This window comes from Nycticebus coucang, chromosome 4 (genome assembly GCF_027406575.1).
Source record: "Nycticebus coucang isolate mNycCou1 chromosome 4, mNycCou1.pri, whole genome shotgun sequence".
NCBI classification, from domain to species: domain Eukaryota; kingdom Metazoa; phylum Chordata; class Mammalia; order Primates; family Lorisidae; genus Nycticebus; species Nycticebus coucang.
Window position 1 is genome coordinate 146,622,821 of NC_069783.1, and position 19,251 is coordinate 146,642,071.

Below are 19,251 nucleotides of genomic sequence, written 5' to 3' on the forward strand. Positions count from 1 at the left end.
TCCAGGAGGAAGTTCAGAACCTATAAGCTATATATTTCTTTTCTTTAATTATTATTAATATACACATGACATTTAAGGTCTCATCCAATTCTAAAAATGACCTATGGTGGTCATCTCTTAATTTGAACTATGGTTTTAAAACTAGCGATTAAGAATATGGCCTTAAAATTCTCCATTCTTAATGATAAAACAAAATTGTAAAAATGCTTAAATGCAATGAAGTTAAAACCTAAAAGAATCATTTTAGTACCATCTTTCTGGGGTGAAATCTGTTATTATGTAATAAAAACTCTTAAAGCTGTTTGTATCCTATCTACATCCTTTAACCTGGTAATCCACTTTCAGAAATGTATCTTATTCATCAGATAAGGAAATAGTAACACAAAAGATTTATTTGTAATAGCAAAACTTGGACTTAGTAATTATTAACTTCAACACCCACTAAAGAAAAGTGGTGAAATACTTCACAAGCCTTCCAAACAACACGCTATTCTGCATACAGCCATTAAAAACCATCTTTTCAAAGAACAGTTAACAATGTGGAGGAAAAGGGATAATTGTATTAATATAACTAGCTATCTATATGTGGTATAAACATGTATGATAAATTACATGTATCAGGAAACATACCAAATAGTAGTAATTAAATGGTGGGAATACAACTAATTTTTACTTTCTTTTTTGTACGATTATTTTCAAAATTCAGGTATTTTATAATCGGAGAAAGCCTAATATGTTTAAAAAAAAAAAAAACTAACTCTTAAAAATATTTTTGCCGTTTGATGAACATTTTAGGACAAAGATTTACTTTGCTCTCAATTATCTGGGTATTATTTTTTCAAATCTTCATTCTTCTTTGACTATCTAAACCCTTTCCTGCTTTTCCTTTTGATGTTTAATAAATCAAATTAAACAAAAATCAACCTAAAAGCTGAATTAAGATCTTTAATATATAACTTATTCAGTCCATATTTAATTTTTCTTAAAGGTAATCACAAGGTAAAAATGCAAAATTTACATGGTTTCAGGAGTATCATAAACATTCTTGTGAAGAAACGTGTATCCTTCAAAATGTGAAAAATCTCAACTGGAAAAAACATTTGAGACCCATCCTCAGAGCAATGTTCTGGATCCACAGGAACCAAAGAAGGTCTAGGGTTGACTCTCTCCTTAGCCCTCAGGAGGCTCACATCCTGGCGTGAGGCAAAGTTTCCCAAGTGACCATAAAGAATACAATTGTTTTCTGATTCTTTACTTTGCGTTAGTCAAAACATAACCCCAAAACAAATAAACCAAAATCTGAATTAAGATCTTTAACACATCACTCCAATCCAACTCAAACATATCATATCCTCATCTAAGGCAAAATAGTTAAAATTAATTCTTTCCTAATCTAAGAGTAAATAAGAGTTTTATATAGATTAAAAGTATGAACATTTAAAAGAACAATTTTAAAAGAAGGCAAAGCCTGGATGGTTACAATAAGAACCATCAAAAGTTCTACAAGATGAATATCATGGGCTAAAGAAAGAATCGCAAATTATGACTCATCTCTGCATAATTTAAATTTCATCTGTAATACAGCAAGCACTAGTTGTGAAATGTTTCTAAAGTTATATTTAAATAGTTTGTATATTCACTGAATTCCTTACATTTCATGTTTCTAACTATAAATGAAACTCCCACGCAAATCATGTTTTTGATTTAACAACGCGTGTTAGGTTACTCTAAGGTATGTGGTCAAGGCCTAAGGGGGAGTAATGTATACCAGAGACACACAATATAACTAAACAAAACACAGTGTGTTTAACTGGAAGGGTGAGCAATCAGCCATGTTATCCACAAAAACCAGTTCTGAAATCTGGGACAAATATACAAAGGTAAAGGAGAATTAAGATTTGAAAAAAAGAAAGAAAGAAATCCAAAGGCATTCTGAAAACTTAAAATGCAGGTGTCTTATACTTTGATGAGATATGCCAACTATAGTTTTTCCTATTTAAAAATGTGTTGGGATGAAGCTGGAATAGATGTATACTATACAAAGAAAGTAGTTTCTGCAGGGCTCACATCTTTTATTTTAATTTTTTAATTTTAGTTGTAAATTTTGTGATGGAAGTTTTCAACCCAGATTTCACTAAAAAAGTTAAAAATAAATGCACTGCCCAAGCTGCTGTCAGTGTGTTATCATCAGTAAATATCAACACAAGATTGCAGAATATACATGAAATAAGCATGCTGGAATTTCAAGGGGAACCCCATTCTCCAACTCACCGCTATTCTCTTTCAACTTTATTTAAGTCATTTGAACAAACCTACATTGGCCATTATATTTCCCTAACTACATGGCAAGTCCAACACTGAACTGATTCTCATCTGGTTTACGTAATTTATGTGAATTCAGCAAATACTACGCACCTACTCTGAGCAAACCTCCATGTTCGGTAGGTCAGACAGAGCTTACGGTCTAAAACTCAGTGTGAGCAACGGGAGATGAGGAAACACATACACCATGGCCCGGACTCAAGACTTAAGTGCCACGAGAAAGTCATCAATTCTGGTGGGGTCGAGAGGTGGGAGATTCTCATCTGTTTGGGCAAATGGGAAATGTTAAATGAAAGAAGTGTGAAATAAAGTTCAAAAGATTAAAGTAATTGTAGGTTAAAATAATTTCCTAATAGGCAAAATGCAATGCTGACAGGAAAGCTTACTGCCTGTGAAAGGACAGTCAGTCAATTACATCCTCCATGTTCCTCCTAACTTAATTTTTGTGCGGCTCACACCCATTTTACTAAACAGAACTATGATATGTGCTTTATGCTCATGTCCAGTTGCTTAATGAACAATACCATGTACAAGTGAAACCCCAAATTCACCTTTAAATGAAAACTTTATGTTCCTCAAAGTGTTTGGAAGAACCTCTGCAAGAACCCCACATTGCCAGAGCACTTCTCAAACCTGAGTATGATACTCATTTGTCCGTCCACACATGAATCCTTCAGCTCTGCCTGAAACAGAAGCATTCAGTAGCTAAGATAAAGCTAGAACTAATCAAATCTCATTCTTGGGCTCTTAGATTCTTGAACATGTGGAAGGGCTTTTTTTCAGCATCCTCAGTAGCAGTTAGTATAATTAGAACATATTATGTGCTAAATATGCACTTCAGAAATTAAATTAAAAATCTGGTCACCAAATTAGACGCTCAAAACAAAAGAATCTGCTAGTTTGAAGGTCTGGTTTATTGTACATAATCCAAAATGTGGTCATACTAGAAACTATTTATTAAGTTTCTTTATGCAACCCAAAATGGGGTTTCAAACGTGAAATTACAGGGAAGGAGCTTACTTTCAAATGCCTTCACAGCCTTCCTGGGCTTCACAGACATGTCTAGACTAAGAAAAACAAGCGTACTCTCAGTCTTTCCACTTAGGGCAACTACTAGGCGAAGGACACTGCTCATCAGCTACTGGAGCTTCTAGGTGGCTTTCTTACCAGTCTCTACCTCAAAAGAGATTTCCACACCTAGATTTCAACTTCTCCCTTATCACCTGCTTCCATTCCTCCTATCCACGGCCAAAAGCATCTTGTAGTTTATGTTAGGCCATCGCCACCAAAGATACTACCATCTTTTCACAGATGTGGAGTATTCAGCATCTCTATAACCCACAAAGAATCTTGATAGTATGGCAGTAAACAAACTGGCATCTCTGTAACCCACAAAAATGCATACTCTCCACTAGCTTGGAGGATCTACAATGGCCTCTACAGCCATTCTAGAGTGAATCAAAGCCTAAGTGAGCAAGTAAACAGTATGACAAACTGAAAGGACCAGCTCCAACTGGTGGAGCACTTGCTCAGACTGGAATTAACTAACACAAAAGACAAAAAGGATACGCCTTTTAATTAGAAAGAGAACATATATAAGGATGATATAAAAACCACTAAAATTTCCAGATCATCTTCTTTATTTGACCTGATCCCCTCATATACTTTCAACATTCAGAATACTGCCTGAGATTTCCAAAACATGTCAAGCACTGCAAGGGACAGATGCTTTAGCAAAACCCCCTACAAAGACCTTTGAGGCCTAATTGTTAACCATCATGTATTTGTATACACAGAAACTTAAGTAGCCTTCATGAGATTTCTGGCTTAAATGAAGAAAGAAATGAGGCCCTGTCACAGGGTGAAAGTGATACCATAATCTTCATAGGTAGTGTTTCAACTTGTTAAAATGATAATTCTTCACCCAGATCAGAGAAAGCAAACTGCAAAGCTAAAAGAAATCCACATAAAGTTTTTGATAAGCCATCAGAATAGGCAGTCATGTCAGTGTCACCACACACACACACACACACACACACACAGACACACACACACTGCTACAGAGAAGCAAAACATTTACATCCATCAGAAATGCACAATTCTGCCTTAAAGCAAAAATCTTAATCAGGTTATAAATCGTTCCCATATTACCATGCACATAGTCACTTAATCAAGTGTTGAACCCCAAGTAACAAAATATAATTCATGTGCTGGGATTTAAAACATTCCTTCTTCAGAGGTAAAATTAATACATAACTATGGCTTGTATCTCTGGGCTTGTAGTTTTTAAAAAATAAAAGATGTGTTTTATACCACAGGCTTAAAAATGGTTTGTACTCTTAACAAACGTGGAAAATATGAAAATCTATTCCTGAGCAGCCTCATCATCCCCCGCTAGCAAATGCTCTCTAAGCCATGACCCCTGCTTTAAGTAAAATACTCCTTAAACATATGTAACCATGAGGAGTAAAGAGGTGAGCCAGAAAGTGTTCAACATTCCCAGATACTAGAATGAGGGGAACCCTGCACACTAGATACAGATAAGAAATAACTAGTCATAATTAGGATAGGCAGCATAATTATAGATTTAACCTCCAAGAGTGACGAAGGCTGAAAATTCATTTACTATGGCCCTTCCCCAGCCCTGGGCGCTTAACATTATTTCACTTAGTTTTCACAACATTCTGAGGTGGTTACTAATATACCCATTGTAGGCTTAGATTCAAAATGGGTGGTGGCACCCACGCGTGGCTTCCCAAGGGGAGTACTTTGAAGGTGACCACAATGTTATCTAGCAATAAAGTATGCAGCATTGTTTTGGCCTCTGAACTCCACTGGTATAAGGGCACACCGCTCTTACTGCCTCACAGTGCTTTGGTGTCCCTGGGCTCAGACCCCACTCTGCCATCCATTATCCTCTGCAGGTGCTGGTCTTTCGGATGGTTTACATGGAGTTACTACTGTCCAGGGCATCACCAAGGCTGACCTCTTCCCCATCTTCCAGCAGGCGGGGGTAGGTGGTGATCTCAGCCTCTAAGTTGACCTGGATGTCCAGCAGCGAGTGCCTTCTACTCCTGGTGCTGCCCCACTGCCCAGGTCTGTGTCAGCTCTGACTCCAAATGCAGCAGGACCTACTGAGATGCTCCATCTGCATGGCGTTGCAGGCCTTCACCTCCCTCCGGCTGTCCTCCAACCTGGACTTCAGATTTCTCATGGAGTACAGGTCGATCTCCAAGGACTGGACTGTGCCATTTCAGCTCTGTTTGCATCATCTCAGTAACTCCGACCTCAGACTATGAGGTGACCTCTGTGGCGTTCTCCTCGGTCTGCTGGGAACAGTGCTTGTCTAGGTCTTCTTGGCTCTTCCAAGCCAGCTTGTCATACTGGGCCCTCGTGTCCGCCATTTTTGCTCAGGTCCTAGGATTTGGGGGCATCTCCCACCGCAGACAACCCAGAGCTGGCAATCTGGGCTTGCAAGGCCATTTACTTCCTCCTTGTGGTTCTTCTTCATGAAGAGGAGCTCCTCCTCGACAGCCTCGATCTCTGTCTCCAGCTGCAGCCAAGTGACATTGGTGTCATCAATGACCTTGAGCACCCCATGACTGTCACTCTTCACAGATTGGTGCATGGCCAGCTGTCTCATACTTGACTCTAAAGTCATTAGCAGTAAGGTGGGCATTGTCAATCCACAGAAGGATGGGGGCATTGTCCACAGAATTTGCAAAGATCTAAGCCCTCAGGTCCTCGATGGTCTCAAAGTAATGCACCTAGTCCCTGACCTGGGGCCCCTTCTTCTCCAGGTATTCCCAGATTTTGCTCTTCAGCCTCCAATTATTGGTCTCCAGGTTCCTCACTCTGTCCAGGTGGGAGGTCAGGTGGACGTTCAGTTCTTGCATGGTCTCCTTCTTGGTCTGGATGCCCTACCAGATGCCCCATTCTCACCAGACCCCTGGGGTCAGGCCCCCTGACCCCCAGCCACCCCAGAAGCTGGTGGAGTGGGACATGGAGATCTGGGAGCCTGAGCCCCTGGAACCTAAATAGACCCTGTCCATGCTGCTGGTGGGCCAGACACTGTAGCTGGGCACCTGAACGGAGCCCAGGAACCAGTAGTTGGTGGAGAAAACAGTGGAGCTAGTGAAGGACATGATGTCCAAGGAGGAGAAGAGAGGAAGGTGCCAGCTCAGCACTGTTTTAAAGATGAGGTTATGAACTTACTGGTCAGACTTTGTATATATTCCTAATTCCCAAAAAGTCAGAAGTCAGGTAAAAGCCATAGTGTCAAACTTTTGCTGCCTGTTATAAAATCAGTTAGGAGTTCATATACAAATATTTTCAGCCCAAACACAATAACCCCACCACGTAACACAGCATTGTCTTCTAAAGTTTATACATAAAAATTTGATATTTCAAAATTTAATTTACCCCCAGTCTCAAGTTTATGCCCCTTTATTCCCTATAAAAGTGCCAGCAGCTAGAGCCAGCACTCATTTCAAGTTTAGATCACGCATACTCCATTTATTCCTGAATTTATTAGTGATACAGAATCACTTGTGGGTATTAAAAGTTTCCAGTCACGGCCATTAAATTGGGAGAATTTTAAACTGAACACTACTTGGAGAACAAATGTGAAGATAAGATAGTTATGAATCATTTCTAATAAAACAAGTCAGACTTATTCTTCCTTTTAGTTGATGTACAAGATTGTCAACAAAACCAAACAGTATAAAATCCATGTAGAACTACTCTTTGGGACTATGAAGTAATCCTCTACGTGACAGCAACAACTAACAACTAGATATTTATCAAAGACCTATGGCTGGCATCAGCAGGGACAGATTGGTAAAACTAAGTGAAACTCTTTGGGTGCAAAATCTGCTCTGGGCATGTTTAGGTTTTTATGCCCCTCTTCTGTCAAATTAGTTATAATAACTTGCCATCAACACATTAAGCCTTCTTTAAAAATACGTCATTTAGTTTAGTGGATGCCTTTAAAACACACTGTATTTCTGTAACAATTTGAATGATTACCTTCACATTACTTTTTTTTTTAGAGACAGAGTCTCACTTTATCACCCAGTGTGGAGTGCTGTGATGTCACAGCTCACAGCAACCTCCAGCTCCTGGGCTTACGCGATTCTCTTGCCTCAGCCTCCCAAGTAGGTGGGACTACAGGCGCCCGCCACAACGCCCAGCTATTTTTTTGTTGCATTTTGGCCAGAGCCAGGTTTGAACTCGCCACCCTCAGTACATGGGGCTGGCGCCCTACTCACGGAGCCACAGGCGCCACCCCCACATTACTTTTCTTATTTCCATGAATAGAATATTAGTGTGCACTTTATTTGAAAACAACTACTTGCCACAAAATTTGCCCTCTTGTGTCCTGCTTTCTAAAAATGTAACTACTGAAAGACCAAGAACATGAGCTCGGGTACAGAGAATTTGTTCAGTTTTTATTAAGACTAAACTTAAACTATAAACCTTCATTTAACATAGATATTATACTACTTTAAGTCTCAAAAAAGGGCATTATGATCCCCAAAGACTAAATCACTTGTCTCTTTTAAGACTTATCAGAATAACATTATGCTGAAAAATTGACAGTCCGGCTCTGTTCTGTTTGTTAATGCAGCACAGACTCTCCAGCCAACTGCAACTGGCTGTTAAGTCCTTATTGCAAATAAAACTACTTTTGTGCCATTTCTATTTTCATTTAAACGGCAGCTCTTCAAGACTCAGGACCCATCACGTGGTCTGTTGCCAACACTCTGCCTGTCAGAAAGGTCAGCATCTAGTACCTTCCAGTTGGGTCCCAAAGGGCCTCTCTTGGTCTTGACTGACTGGAATAACGCCGGGTCTTCATCAGCTTTGTAGTCCTACAAAGCAAAACAAAGTTAGAGGCAGAGAAAAAACCCAGAGAATATGCTTTAATCTTGCCAGAACAGCTCTTCGCAACTACCAAATCATACAACAGAAACCAACTAGACTTACCGTGCTTTTGCGTAAAAGGAAAATGCTTCTACATGACATTAAGTTTTTAGCTTGGTTTCCTTTGCTTGAAACTTTTACCTTAGCAAAACAACTACATAATAAGTAATCAAAGTCTTAACTGGAAATCCACTCTAAATGGTTACTGGACAAATCTTCCAACATTTTTCAAGTTTTAGCGTTCTGATGACAGGGACGCATTTTAATATAGTTGCTGGAGAGCAGCTACTGTGACTGGGAGCTCTAATCAGAACTACTGCCTCTGCTGCATCCTCCCATCTCTTCTGTGGGAGATACCTTCATTTCCTGACTAGCCCGTCCAAACCTTTGTTCACAGAGATCCTTGGGGTGTACACAACTTGGCTTCTTCATTGAAGTGAGAGTGCATTTGTGTCAATCCTTCACTGTCAAAGGAGATCATACCACAGGGAACAGCCCTAAAATCCGGGTTTTATTCAAGGTTCTAGTATGTATAAATTCTGTTTCCCTTAACATCCTCTTCCTGACAGAATAGAGGCAATAAAAAAAGTAAATCTTTTCAGCTATCTACTTCATAGAAGTTTCTCTTGTCATTTACAAACACATAACCTCTGGATAGAAATAAAAATTACTTTTGAAGACCTAAACATCAGATAAAAAAAAAAAAGCAATAGTAAAAGGGGACAGAGGTCAGTTGGTCATTCAAAATAACTGAACGGCATCTTACAAGAGTATGTGAAACTTACTAAATGTAGAATATAAATGTGTTCACACAATAACTAAGAAAAAGTCAGAAAGGCTATGTTAGCCAGTGTAATGAAAATATTTCCAATTGTACATAAAACCAGCACCTGGTACCCCATGATTGCATTAATGCACACAGCTATGATTTAATAAAAAAAATAAAATAAAGTAAGATAACTAAAAGGGCTCAGTGCTTGTAGCTCAGCTGCTAGGGTGCCAGCCATACACCAGAACTGGTGGGATCAAACTCAGTCCAGGCCTGCCAAACAATGACAACTACAACAACAACAAAACAGCCAGGTGTTGTGGCAGACGCTTATAGTCCCAGCTACTTGGAAGGCTGAGGCAAGAGAATCGTTTAAGCCCAGGAGTTTGAGATTGCTGTGAGCTGTGACGCTACAGCACTCTACCAAGGGCAACATAGTGAGACTCTGTCTATAAATGAATGAATGAATGAATGAATGAATAAATAAATAAATAAATAAATAAATAAAACAGGAGTAATAGCTTCCCTGCAACTGGGCACGGTGAGTCTGGGGAGATAAAAGACGCCAGGCATGTCTGCATGGTGGGATCTCCCTATAATCATCCCTTTGAGGATACAGGGAGTCAGCAAGGGACTTCTGGACCCCAAGAGGAGGACAAAAACAGTAGAAAACTGGCAAGTGGTTGCATGTGTTCGATTGACCTAATCCCGCCAGCAGCCGTAAGTACAAGCAGCAGTGAGACTGCAAACTGGAAAGGCCTTACCTGTGAACTGTTTCCGTGTTTTTGGACTTGGCACTCAGTTGAACTGCCTTGGGGAGAGCTGGAGCAGGAGTGCGGACAACTTTGGGCATTGTCTAGGGACCCAGACTGAGCCGCTGAGCCAGACAGAGCTAATAGTGTTCAGCTGTGGGCTGCAGGGAGCCATTGTGAGAGAACTGCCCTGGCAAGCTCCACTCTGAGGGTGGCAGAGCAAGGATCGGGTGGGAGCTAGTAACCTAGTGACTGAGCAGCCTAAAGGCAGGGACCGAGCTGCCTTACAGCCTTAACCCTCAGGGGCAGAGTGAGATGGGTTTTGGCACACTGGAGCCTCGGGCTGTTGCCCTGGGTAGAGTGCCGTGCTATCAAGCTCATAGCAACCTCAAACTCCTGGGCTTGGCGCCACCCAGACCTCCATAAGAGCTGCGCCGCGACCCCCAACCCGTGACCCACGCCTGCCGGGCTTCCACATGCCCTGACCAGGAACTGCAGGTGCCATGCAACCATGCGTCCTCCCTCATGTACCCTCCCTGCCTCCACACTGACCCAATTGTCTGGTCAGGGACCCTGGTAGCCCGTGCCCTCCGGAGCCCTCACTGCCTCTGCGCAGAGCCCTTCTCCTGGCCAGAGACTGCTGGAGCCTTGGGCTCTCTATGCCAAAGTCACTGGGTGCCAGGCACTCCCAAAACTATGCACACCACCTCCCGCCCTGTTGCTGGATCCAGGTGTGTCACACTCCAGAGCTGCTTCCACAACCAGAACTCCCTGGCTGGGGCAGCCCCAGAGGAACTACACAGGTTCACTCCCTACAAAGATCCAGCAACAATAGAGTGATCCCACTGGGGTCTCATCTTGGAGAGACACCTCCCCAACTCTGAGGACAGCCAGAGGCAACGGTGAAAAACAATCATGAGGTGAAATCGACAGAAAAACTCTGGCAATATGAATAATCAGAGTAGATCAACTCCCCCAAGGATCAATGGGGCAGACACAGCAAAAGATCTCATGCACAAACAGATAGCTGAGATGTCAGAAATCAAATTCAGAATCTGGATAGCAAATAAGATCGAATTAGAATTCCAAGCAGTAACCCAAAAGATATCTCAAGAATTCAACAAATTCAAAGACCAAATGACTGAAGATTTTTTTTTTTTTTTTTTGTAGAGACAGAGTCTCACTGTACCGCCCTCGGGTAGAGTGCCGTGGCGTCACACGGCTCACAGCAACCTCTAACTCTTGGGCTTACGCGATGCTCTTTCCTCAGCCTCCCGAGCAGCTGGGACTACAGGCGCCCGCCACAACGCCCAGCTATTTTTTGGTTGCAGTTTGGCCGGGGCTGAGGTTTGAACCCGCCACCCTCGGCATATGGGGCCGGCACCCTACTCACTGAGCCACAGGCACCGCCCATGACTGAAGATTTTGACACATTGAGACAAGAAGTTTCATCCCTCAAAGATCTGAGAAACAAAGTAACAGAATGGAGCAAGCAGAAGAAAGGATTTCTGACATCCAAGACAAAGCTTTTGAACGCTCCCAAACTCTCAAAGAGGAAGAGAAATGGAGGGCAAAAACAGATCACTCTCTCACAGAGCTCTGGGATATTTCGAAGAAAACCAATATTCGTCTTATAGGGATCCCCGAAAGCGACGAAGTGGCTTCACAAGGCACAGAGTCTATTCTCCATGAGATTACGAAGGAGAACTTTGCAGACATGCCAAGAGATTCTGAAATTCAGATAGCAGACAGTTTCAGAACTCCAGCACAACTCAACCCAAATAAGACATCCCCCAGACACATCATAATCAATTTCACTAAAGTTAATATGAAGGAGAAAATTCTGAAAGTAGCCAGACGAAAGAAAACCATCACCTACAAGGGCAAGAATATTAGAGTAACTGCAGATCTCTCTGCTGAAACCTTTCAAGCTAGAAGAGGATGGTCATCGACTTTTAACCTCCTAAAACAAATAACTTTCAACCCAGGATCCTGTACCCAGCTAAACTGAGCTCCATTTATGACGGAGAAATTAAATACTTCAATGACATTCACATGTTGAAGAAATTTGCCATAACTAAACCAGCTCTCCAGGATATTCTCAGACCTATCCTCCATAAAGACCAGCATAATTCTCCACCACAAGAGTAAACCCACCCAGAAAATTTTGATCAAATTCCAACTTCCACAGTTGCAAAAGGATTAAAAATGTCCACCAGACTCTCAAAAGGCTTATCAACATTCTCAATTAATGTGAATGGTTTAAATTGTCCTCTAAAGAGGCACAGGTTGGCTGACTGGATACAAAAACTCAAGCCAGATATCTGCTGCATAAAAGAATCACATCTTACATTAAAAGACAAATTTAGACTCAAAGTGAAGGGATGGTCATCTATACTCCAGGCAAATGGAAAGCAGAAAAAAGCAGGCATTGCAATCCTATTTGCAGATGCAATAGGCTTTAAACCAAGTGAAATAAGGAAGGATAAGGATGAACACTTCATATTTGTTAAAAGTAATGCTCAATATAATGAGATTTCAATTATTAATATTTATGCACCCAACCAAAACATATCTCAATTTATAAGAGAAACTCTAACAGATGTGAGCAACTTGATTTCCTCCAGTTCCATAGTAGTTGGAGATTTTAACACCCTTTTAGCAGTGCTGGATAGATCCTCCAAAAAGAAGCTAAGCAAAGAAATTTTAGATTTAAACTTAACCATTCAAGATCTGGACTTAACAGACATCTACAGAACATTTCATCCCAAAAAAACTGAATACACATTCTTCTCATCAGCCCACAGAACATACTCCAAAATCGACCACATTCTAGGCCACAAATCTAACCTCAGCAAATTTTAAAAAATAGAAATTATTCCTTGCATCTTCTCAGACCATCATGGAATAAAAGTTGAACTAAATAACAACAGGTACTTGCATACCCATACAAAAACATGGAAGCTAAACAACCTTATGCTGAAGGATAGATGGATTATAGATGAGATTAAGAAGGAAATCACCAAATTTTCGGAACAAAACAACAATCAAGACACGAATTATCAGAACCTCTGGGATACTGCAAAGGCAGTCCTAAGAAGAAAATTTATAGCACTGCAAGTCTTCCTCAAGAAAACGGAAAGAGAGGAAGTTAATAACTTAATGGGACATCTCAAGCAACTGGAGAAAGAAGAACACTTCAACCCCAAACGCAGCAGAAGAAAAGAAATAACCAAAATCAGAGCAGAATTAAATGAAATTGAAAACAAAAGAATTATACAACAGATCAATAAATCCAAAAGTTGGTTCTTTGGAAAGATCAATAAAACAGATAAACCTTTGGCCAACCTAACCAGGAAAAAAGAGTAAAATCTCTAATTTCATCAATCAGAAATGGTAACGATGAAATAACAACAGACCCTTCAGAAGTTAAAAAATCCTTAACAAATACTACAAGAAACTCTACTCTCACAAATATGAAAATCTGAAAGAAATCAACCAAGACCTGGAAGCACGCCACCTACCAAGACTTAGCCAGAACAAAGTGGAAATGTTGAACAGGCCTATATCAAGTTCTGAAATAGCATCAATTATACAAAATCTCCCTAAAAAGGAAAGCCCAGGACCAGATCGCTTTACGTCAGAATTCTACCAAACATTTAAAGAAGAACTAGTACCTATATTATTAAACCTCTTCCAAAATATAGAAAAAGAAGGAATATTAGCCAACACATTCCACGAAGCAAACATCACCTTGATCCCCAAACCAGGGAAAGACCCAAAAAGAAAAGAAAATTATAGACCAATATCACTAATGAATATTGATGCTAAAATACTCAATAAGATCCTAACAAACAGAATCCAACAATACATCAAAAAAATTATACACCACGAACAAGTGGGATTTGTCTCAAGGCTGGTTCAATATACGTAAATCTATAAATGTAAATGTAATTCAGCACATAAACAGACTAAAAAATAAGGACCATATGATTCTTTCAATTGATGCAGAGAAAGCTTTTGACAATATCCAGCATCCCTTCATGATCAGAACACTTAAGAAAATTAGTATAGAAGGGACATTTCTTAAACTAATAGAGGCCATCTACAGCAAACCCACAGCCAAGATCGTATTGAATGGAGTTAAATTGAAATCATTTCCTCTTAGATCAGGAACCAGGAAAGGTTTCCCATTGTTTCCATTGCTGTTTACCATTGTAATGGAAGTTTTAGCCATTGCAATTAGGGAAGAAAAGGCAATCAAGGGTATCCACACAGGGTCAGAAGAGATCAAACTTTCACTCTTGGCAGATGATATGATCGTATATCTGGAAAACACTAGGGATTCTACTATAAAACTTTTTGAAGTGATCAAGGAATACAGCAATGTCTCAGGCTACAAAATCAACACCCATAAGTCTGTAGCCTTTATATACACCAACAATAACCAAGCCGAAAAAACAGTCAAGGACTCTATTCCTTTCACAGTAGTGCCACAGAAAATGAAATATTTGGGAGTATACCTAACAAAGGACGTGAAAGATCTCTACAAAGGGAACTATGAAACTTTAACAAGAGAAATAGCTGAAGATGTTAACAAATGAAAAAACATACCATGCTCATGGCTGGGAAGAATCAACATCATTAAAATGTCTATACTACCCAAAGCAATATATAATTTTAATGCAATTCCTATTAAAGCTCCATTGTCATATTTTAAAGATCTTGAAAAAAATACTTCGTTTTATATGGAATCAGAAAAAACCTCGAATAGCCAAAACATTACTCAGCAATAAAAACAAAGCAGGAGGAATCATGGTACCAGACCTGAGACTGTACTATAAATCGATAGTGATCAAAACAGCATGGTATTGGCACAAAAACAGAGAAGTAGATGTCTGGAACAGAATCGAGAACCAAGAGATGAATCCAGCTACTTACCGTTATTTGATCTTTGACAAGCCAATTAAAAACATTCAGTGGGGAAAAGATTCTCTATTTAACAAATGGTGCTGGGTGAACTGGCTGGCAACCTGTAGAAGACTGAAACTGGACCCACACCTTTCACCATTAACTAAGATAGACTCTCACTGGATAAATGATTTAAACTTAAGACATAAAACTATAAAAATACTTGAAGAAAGTGCAGGGAAAACTCTTGAAGGAATCAGCATGGGTGAATATTTTATGAGGAGGATTCCCTAGGCAATTGAAGCAGTATCAAAAATACACTACTGGGACCTGATCAAACTAAAAAGCTTCTGCACAGCCAAGAACATAGTAAGTAAAGCAAGCAGACAGCCCTCAGAATGGGAGAAAATATTTGGTTTTATAGGTTAAAATACAGGTTATACCTTCAATAAAGGTCTAAATTATAGGTCTATATTATAGGTTAAAACATAGGTTATACCTCCGATAAAGGTCTAATAACCAGAATCCACAAAGAACTCATACCTATTAGCAAGAAAAGAACACGTGATCCCATCTCAGGGTGGGCAAAGGACTTGAAGAGAAACTTCTCTAAAGAAGACAGATGCACGATCTACAAACACATGAAAAAAAGCTCATCATCCTTAATCATCAGAGAAATGCAAATCAGAACAACTTTGAGATATCACCTACCCTAGTAAGAGTAGCCCACATAACAAAATCCCAAAACCAGACATGTTGGCGTGGATGTGGAGAAAAGGGCACACTTCTACACTGCTGTGGTGGGAATGCACACTAATACGTTCCTTCTGGAAGGATGTTTGGAGAATACTTAGAGACCTAAAAATAGACCTGTCATTCAATCCTATAATTCCTTTACTAGGTTTATACCCAGAAGACCAAAAATCACAATATAACAAAGACATCTGTACCAGAATGTTTATTGCAGCCCAATTCATAATTGCTAAGTCAGGGAAGAAACTCAAGTGCCCATCGACCCACGAATGGACTAGCAAATTGTGGTACATGTATACCTTGGAATACTATGCAGCCTTAAAGAAAGATGGAGACTTTACCACTTTCATGTTTACATGGATGGAGCTGGAACATATTCTTCTTAGCAAAGTATCTCAGGAATGGAAGAAAAAGTATCCAATGTACTCAGCCCTACTATGAAGCTAAATTATAGCTTTCACATGAAGGCTATTCCAACTATAGCACAAGACTATGAGGAAAGGGCCAAGGAAGGGGAAGGGAGGGGAGAGGTTAGGTGGAGGGAGAGCAATGGGTGGGGCCACACCTATGGTGCATCTTAGAATGAGTATAGACGAAACTTACTAAAGGCAGAATACAAATGTCTACATACAATAACTAAGAAAATGCCATGCAGGCTACGTTGAACAGTTTGATGAGAATATTTCAGATTGTATATGAAACCAGTACCCCTTGATTGCACTAATGTACACAGCTATGCTTTAACAATAAAATAAATAAATAAATAAAATAACTGAAAGAAGAGAAGGGCCCCTTTCTTCTTAAGCAGGCTTTCTGAACCCTGGGTCCTTCATATCATTTGTGAAGGGATCACATACTTTGGGGAAAATGCCTAGACAAGTCAGATCTGAAAACTCTGGCTAAAAATCACTGCTCTGGAGATAAGGGCAATACAAACACAACAAGAACCGAACATGATCTGAAGTATAACACAAGCTTTTCACAAATCAAGAAAACGTTTTGAGAAGCAGCCACTCAAGATTCAATACTCAGTAAATCCACAGGGCATATTAACATTTCCTAAAGAGAAAGTTACAAGTAAATTATGTGAGGAAAGAAAAATGTGAGTTTCAGGAAGAAAACAAAACTTTGTAACTGGGTAAATATGATCCTGAGCATGAAACTTGTCTAGAGATTATCTAAGAAGCTACACAAGCACCCAATGATGAACTGAAATAATTAAACAAGTAAACACAAGTAAACTTAGCTGGCCACACCAGGTCTTAATGCTTTAAAATATGGAAATGTAGCATAGCCATAGGCATTAGGTCAGTCAGCTTACCCAGGAACAATGAACTGGAATGAGCTGTTTACAAGAAGCCAGACCCGAGGGCGGCGCCTGTGGCTCAGTGAGCAGGGCACCGGCCCCATATACCGAGGGTGGCGGGTTCAAACCCAGCCCCAGCCAAACTGCAACAAAAAATAGCCGGGCGTTGTGGCGGGCACCTGTAGTCCCAGCTACTCGGGAGGCTGAGGCAGGAGAATCGCCTGGGCCCAGGAGTTGGAGGTTGCTGTGAGCTGTGTGACACCACGGCACTCTACCGAGGGCAATAGAGTGAAACTCTGTCTCTACAAAAAAAGAAGCCAGACCCTGAAGTTACTTCGTGTCTGGGCACATCCGCAGGAAGTTCTCTTACTGTCTCTAGTATGAATTCTTAAATTCCAATTTCAAACTGCATCCCAAAATTTAACAACTCCACTACTGACTGACAAAAGGACGAACTGCACAGGTGGTCTTAAGACCTGGATTCACAAGAAATAAGCTACTCTCCTAACATAAATAAAAATAACATCATATAATATTTTCTTCTAGGTCAAAGGCTTGGAATTAAAACCCAAAGACAGGCCAGGCACAGTGGTTCAGGTCTGTAATCCTAGCACTCTGGGAGGCCGAGGTGGGTGATGGCTGGAACTCAGGAGTTCCAGACCAGCCTAAACAAGAAGGAGACAACCCTTCCCTCTCTACTAACAAAAAAAAAAAAAAAAAAAAACTAGCAGGGCGTGGTGGTGCATGCCCAGTTACTTGAAAGGCTGAGGCAAGAGGACTGCTTGAACCCCAGAATTTGAGGTTGCTGCAAGCTATGACACCACCACACTCCAGCCTGGGCAACAGATAACTCTGCCTCAAAATAAATTAATTAAATAAATAAAAATAAAATAAAATCCAAGACAAGCTCACTTTTTTCAGAAATTGAAATCTTTAACATCCTATCAAATAATCACTTGAGCATCACTTCTCTCAATCAAAGTCTATTTATTAAACAGCTACCATACAGAAAGTAGCACAGAGAATGTTAAGAGGTTAATAGCAGGAATGGGAAGAGGATATGGTGCTGGCTCCTAAAAAGGCAGTCTAGTTGGGAGGAAGAAAAAAAAAAAGAGGCAAACAAATAAACGGTAATTAGACCCCCAGAAGTACATGTTATCTGCCAACAGAGAATCAAAACTAAACAAAACCAGATAAGGAAATCAATTTTTAAAATGATGTTTAAAAATAGAAAAATATTATCGTTAAGGTGCATTGTGTATATGCATGTGTGTATATATGTATACATATATATTCATACATACATATATATTTGTATTTGTGTGTGTGTGTGTGTGTGTGCGCGCGCGCGCACGCGCTCTGGCTCTGTCACCCAGGCTGGAGTGCAGTGGCACGATCATAGGTCACAGTAACCTCAAATTCCTGGACTCAAGGAATCCTGCCTCAACATCCTCAATAGCTGGACTACAGACACATGCCACCATGCCCAGCTAATTTAAAAAAAGAAAAAAACATTTTTTTTTAAACTTTCTTTTTTTTTAAGAGAAAAAAATTTTTTTAGATGGGTTCTATTTCCCCGGCTGATCTCAAACTCCTGGCATCAAGTGATCTGCCTCACTTTAATTAATTGAAATTCTATGTAGAGGTATAATGCCCAGAAGCCTGGGCAGGGCCAATTTATTACATTTCAGGAATAAAAGTAACCCAAAGGGGTTTACTTAGTAACCAATCTATCTGTGCTGAAGCAAGTCACAGATCCCTGATAAATGATGTTTAGGTGTTTGTTGTTTGCAAATAGAAGATTACTTAACAGCCCCACAAATAACTCACTGAGCAATTTTCCGTGGATGTCTAACTGCTTTGGGGACAGTTTGTCCTTTTTACTATCGACGGGTGTGAGATCTGTACGAGTATGACACTCAAGTGTCCCTGTTTTACTTGTTTTTGTATTTTATTATTTTTTAAAAATAAAATCTGACATATTAGGTAACAAGGATGAGTTGAACAGTACATATTACAGTTCCTGAATCTAAGAGGTCATCAGTTATAGGATGATCCATTATTTTGTGTGCCATTAAAAATGAAAATGCTCAGCCATAACTGGAAGACAATTCTTGATTTTAGATATGTTAAAATAATGAAAGGAAAAAAGGGGAGCAGAATTTTAGAACTGATGATACAGACTGAAGAACTACCTCTAGGGTAGTTCTTGCCTGCTCCAAAGGAAAAAAAAATTCACAAGATAAAGTATACACAATTATCACTAGGATAAAATTAGGAATAAATAAAACCAGTGACATTATATAATAAGGGTGGTACACAACCAAGAAACAACTAACTTTAAAAAACAGAGCTTGGTCTAAATTGTGGCCAGCATAAATTATTCTCATGTAGGAGTAAATTAGTAAGCCAAAACACGATTATGGCACCAGTGAAAGTGATAATGTCAGTGGATGAATTGGATGGACTTCCCTAACAACATTCCTCCTCCTTCCTAAGCCCATCTTCTTATC

The 19,251-nt window shown here is 39.9% G+C and overlaps 1 protein-coding gene across 5 annotated transcripts in view; it reads right to left on the bottom strand.

The window, feature by feature from the left end:
* Nucleotides 1-19,251, bottom strand: part of PITPNB (phosphatidylinositol transfer protein beta) — a 76,988-nt gene that overhangs the window by 11,742 nt on the left and 45,995 nt on the right. For all 5 annotated transcript variants that reach the window (XM_053587361.1, XM_053587358.1, XM_053587359.1 and 2 more), the window contains exon 7: nucleotides 8,118-8,195. In XM_053587361.1, the coding sequence (XP_053443336.1) occupies nucleotides 8,118-8,195 (78 nt within the window). The remainder of the gene's footprint in view (nucleotides 1-8,117; nucleotides 8,196-19,251) is intronic.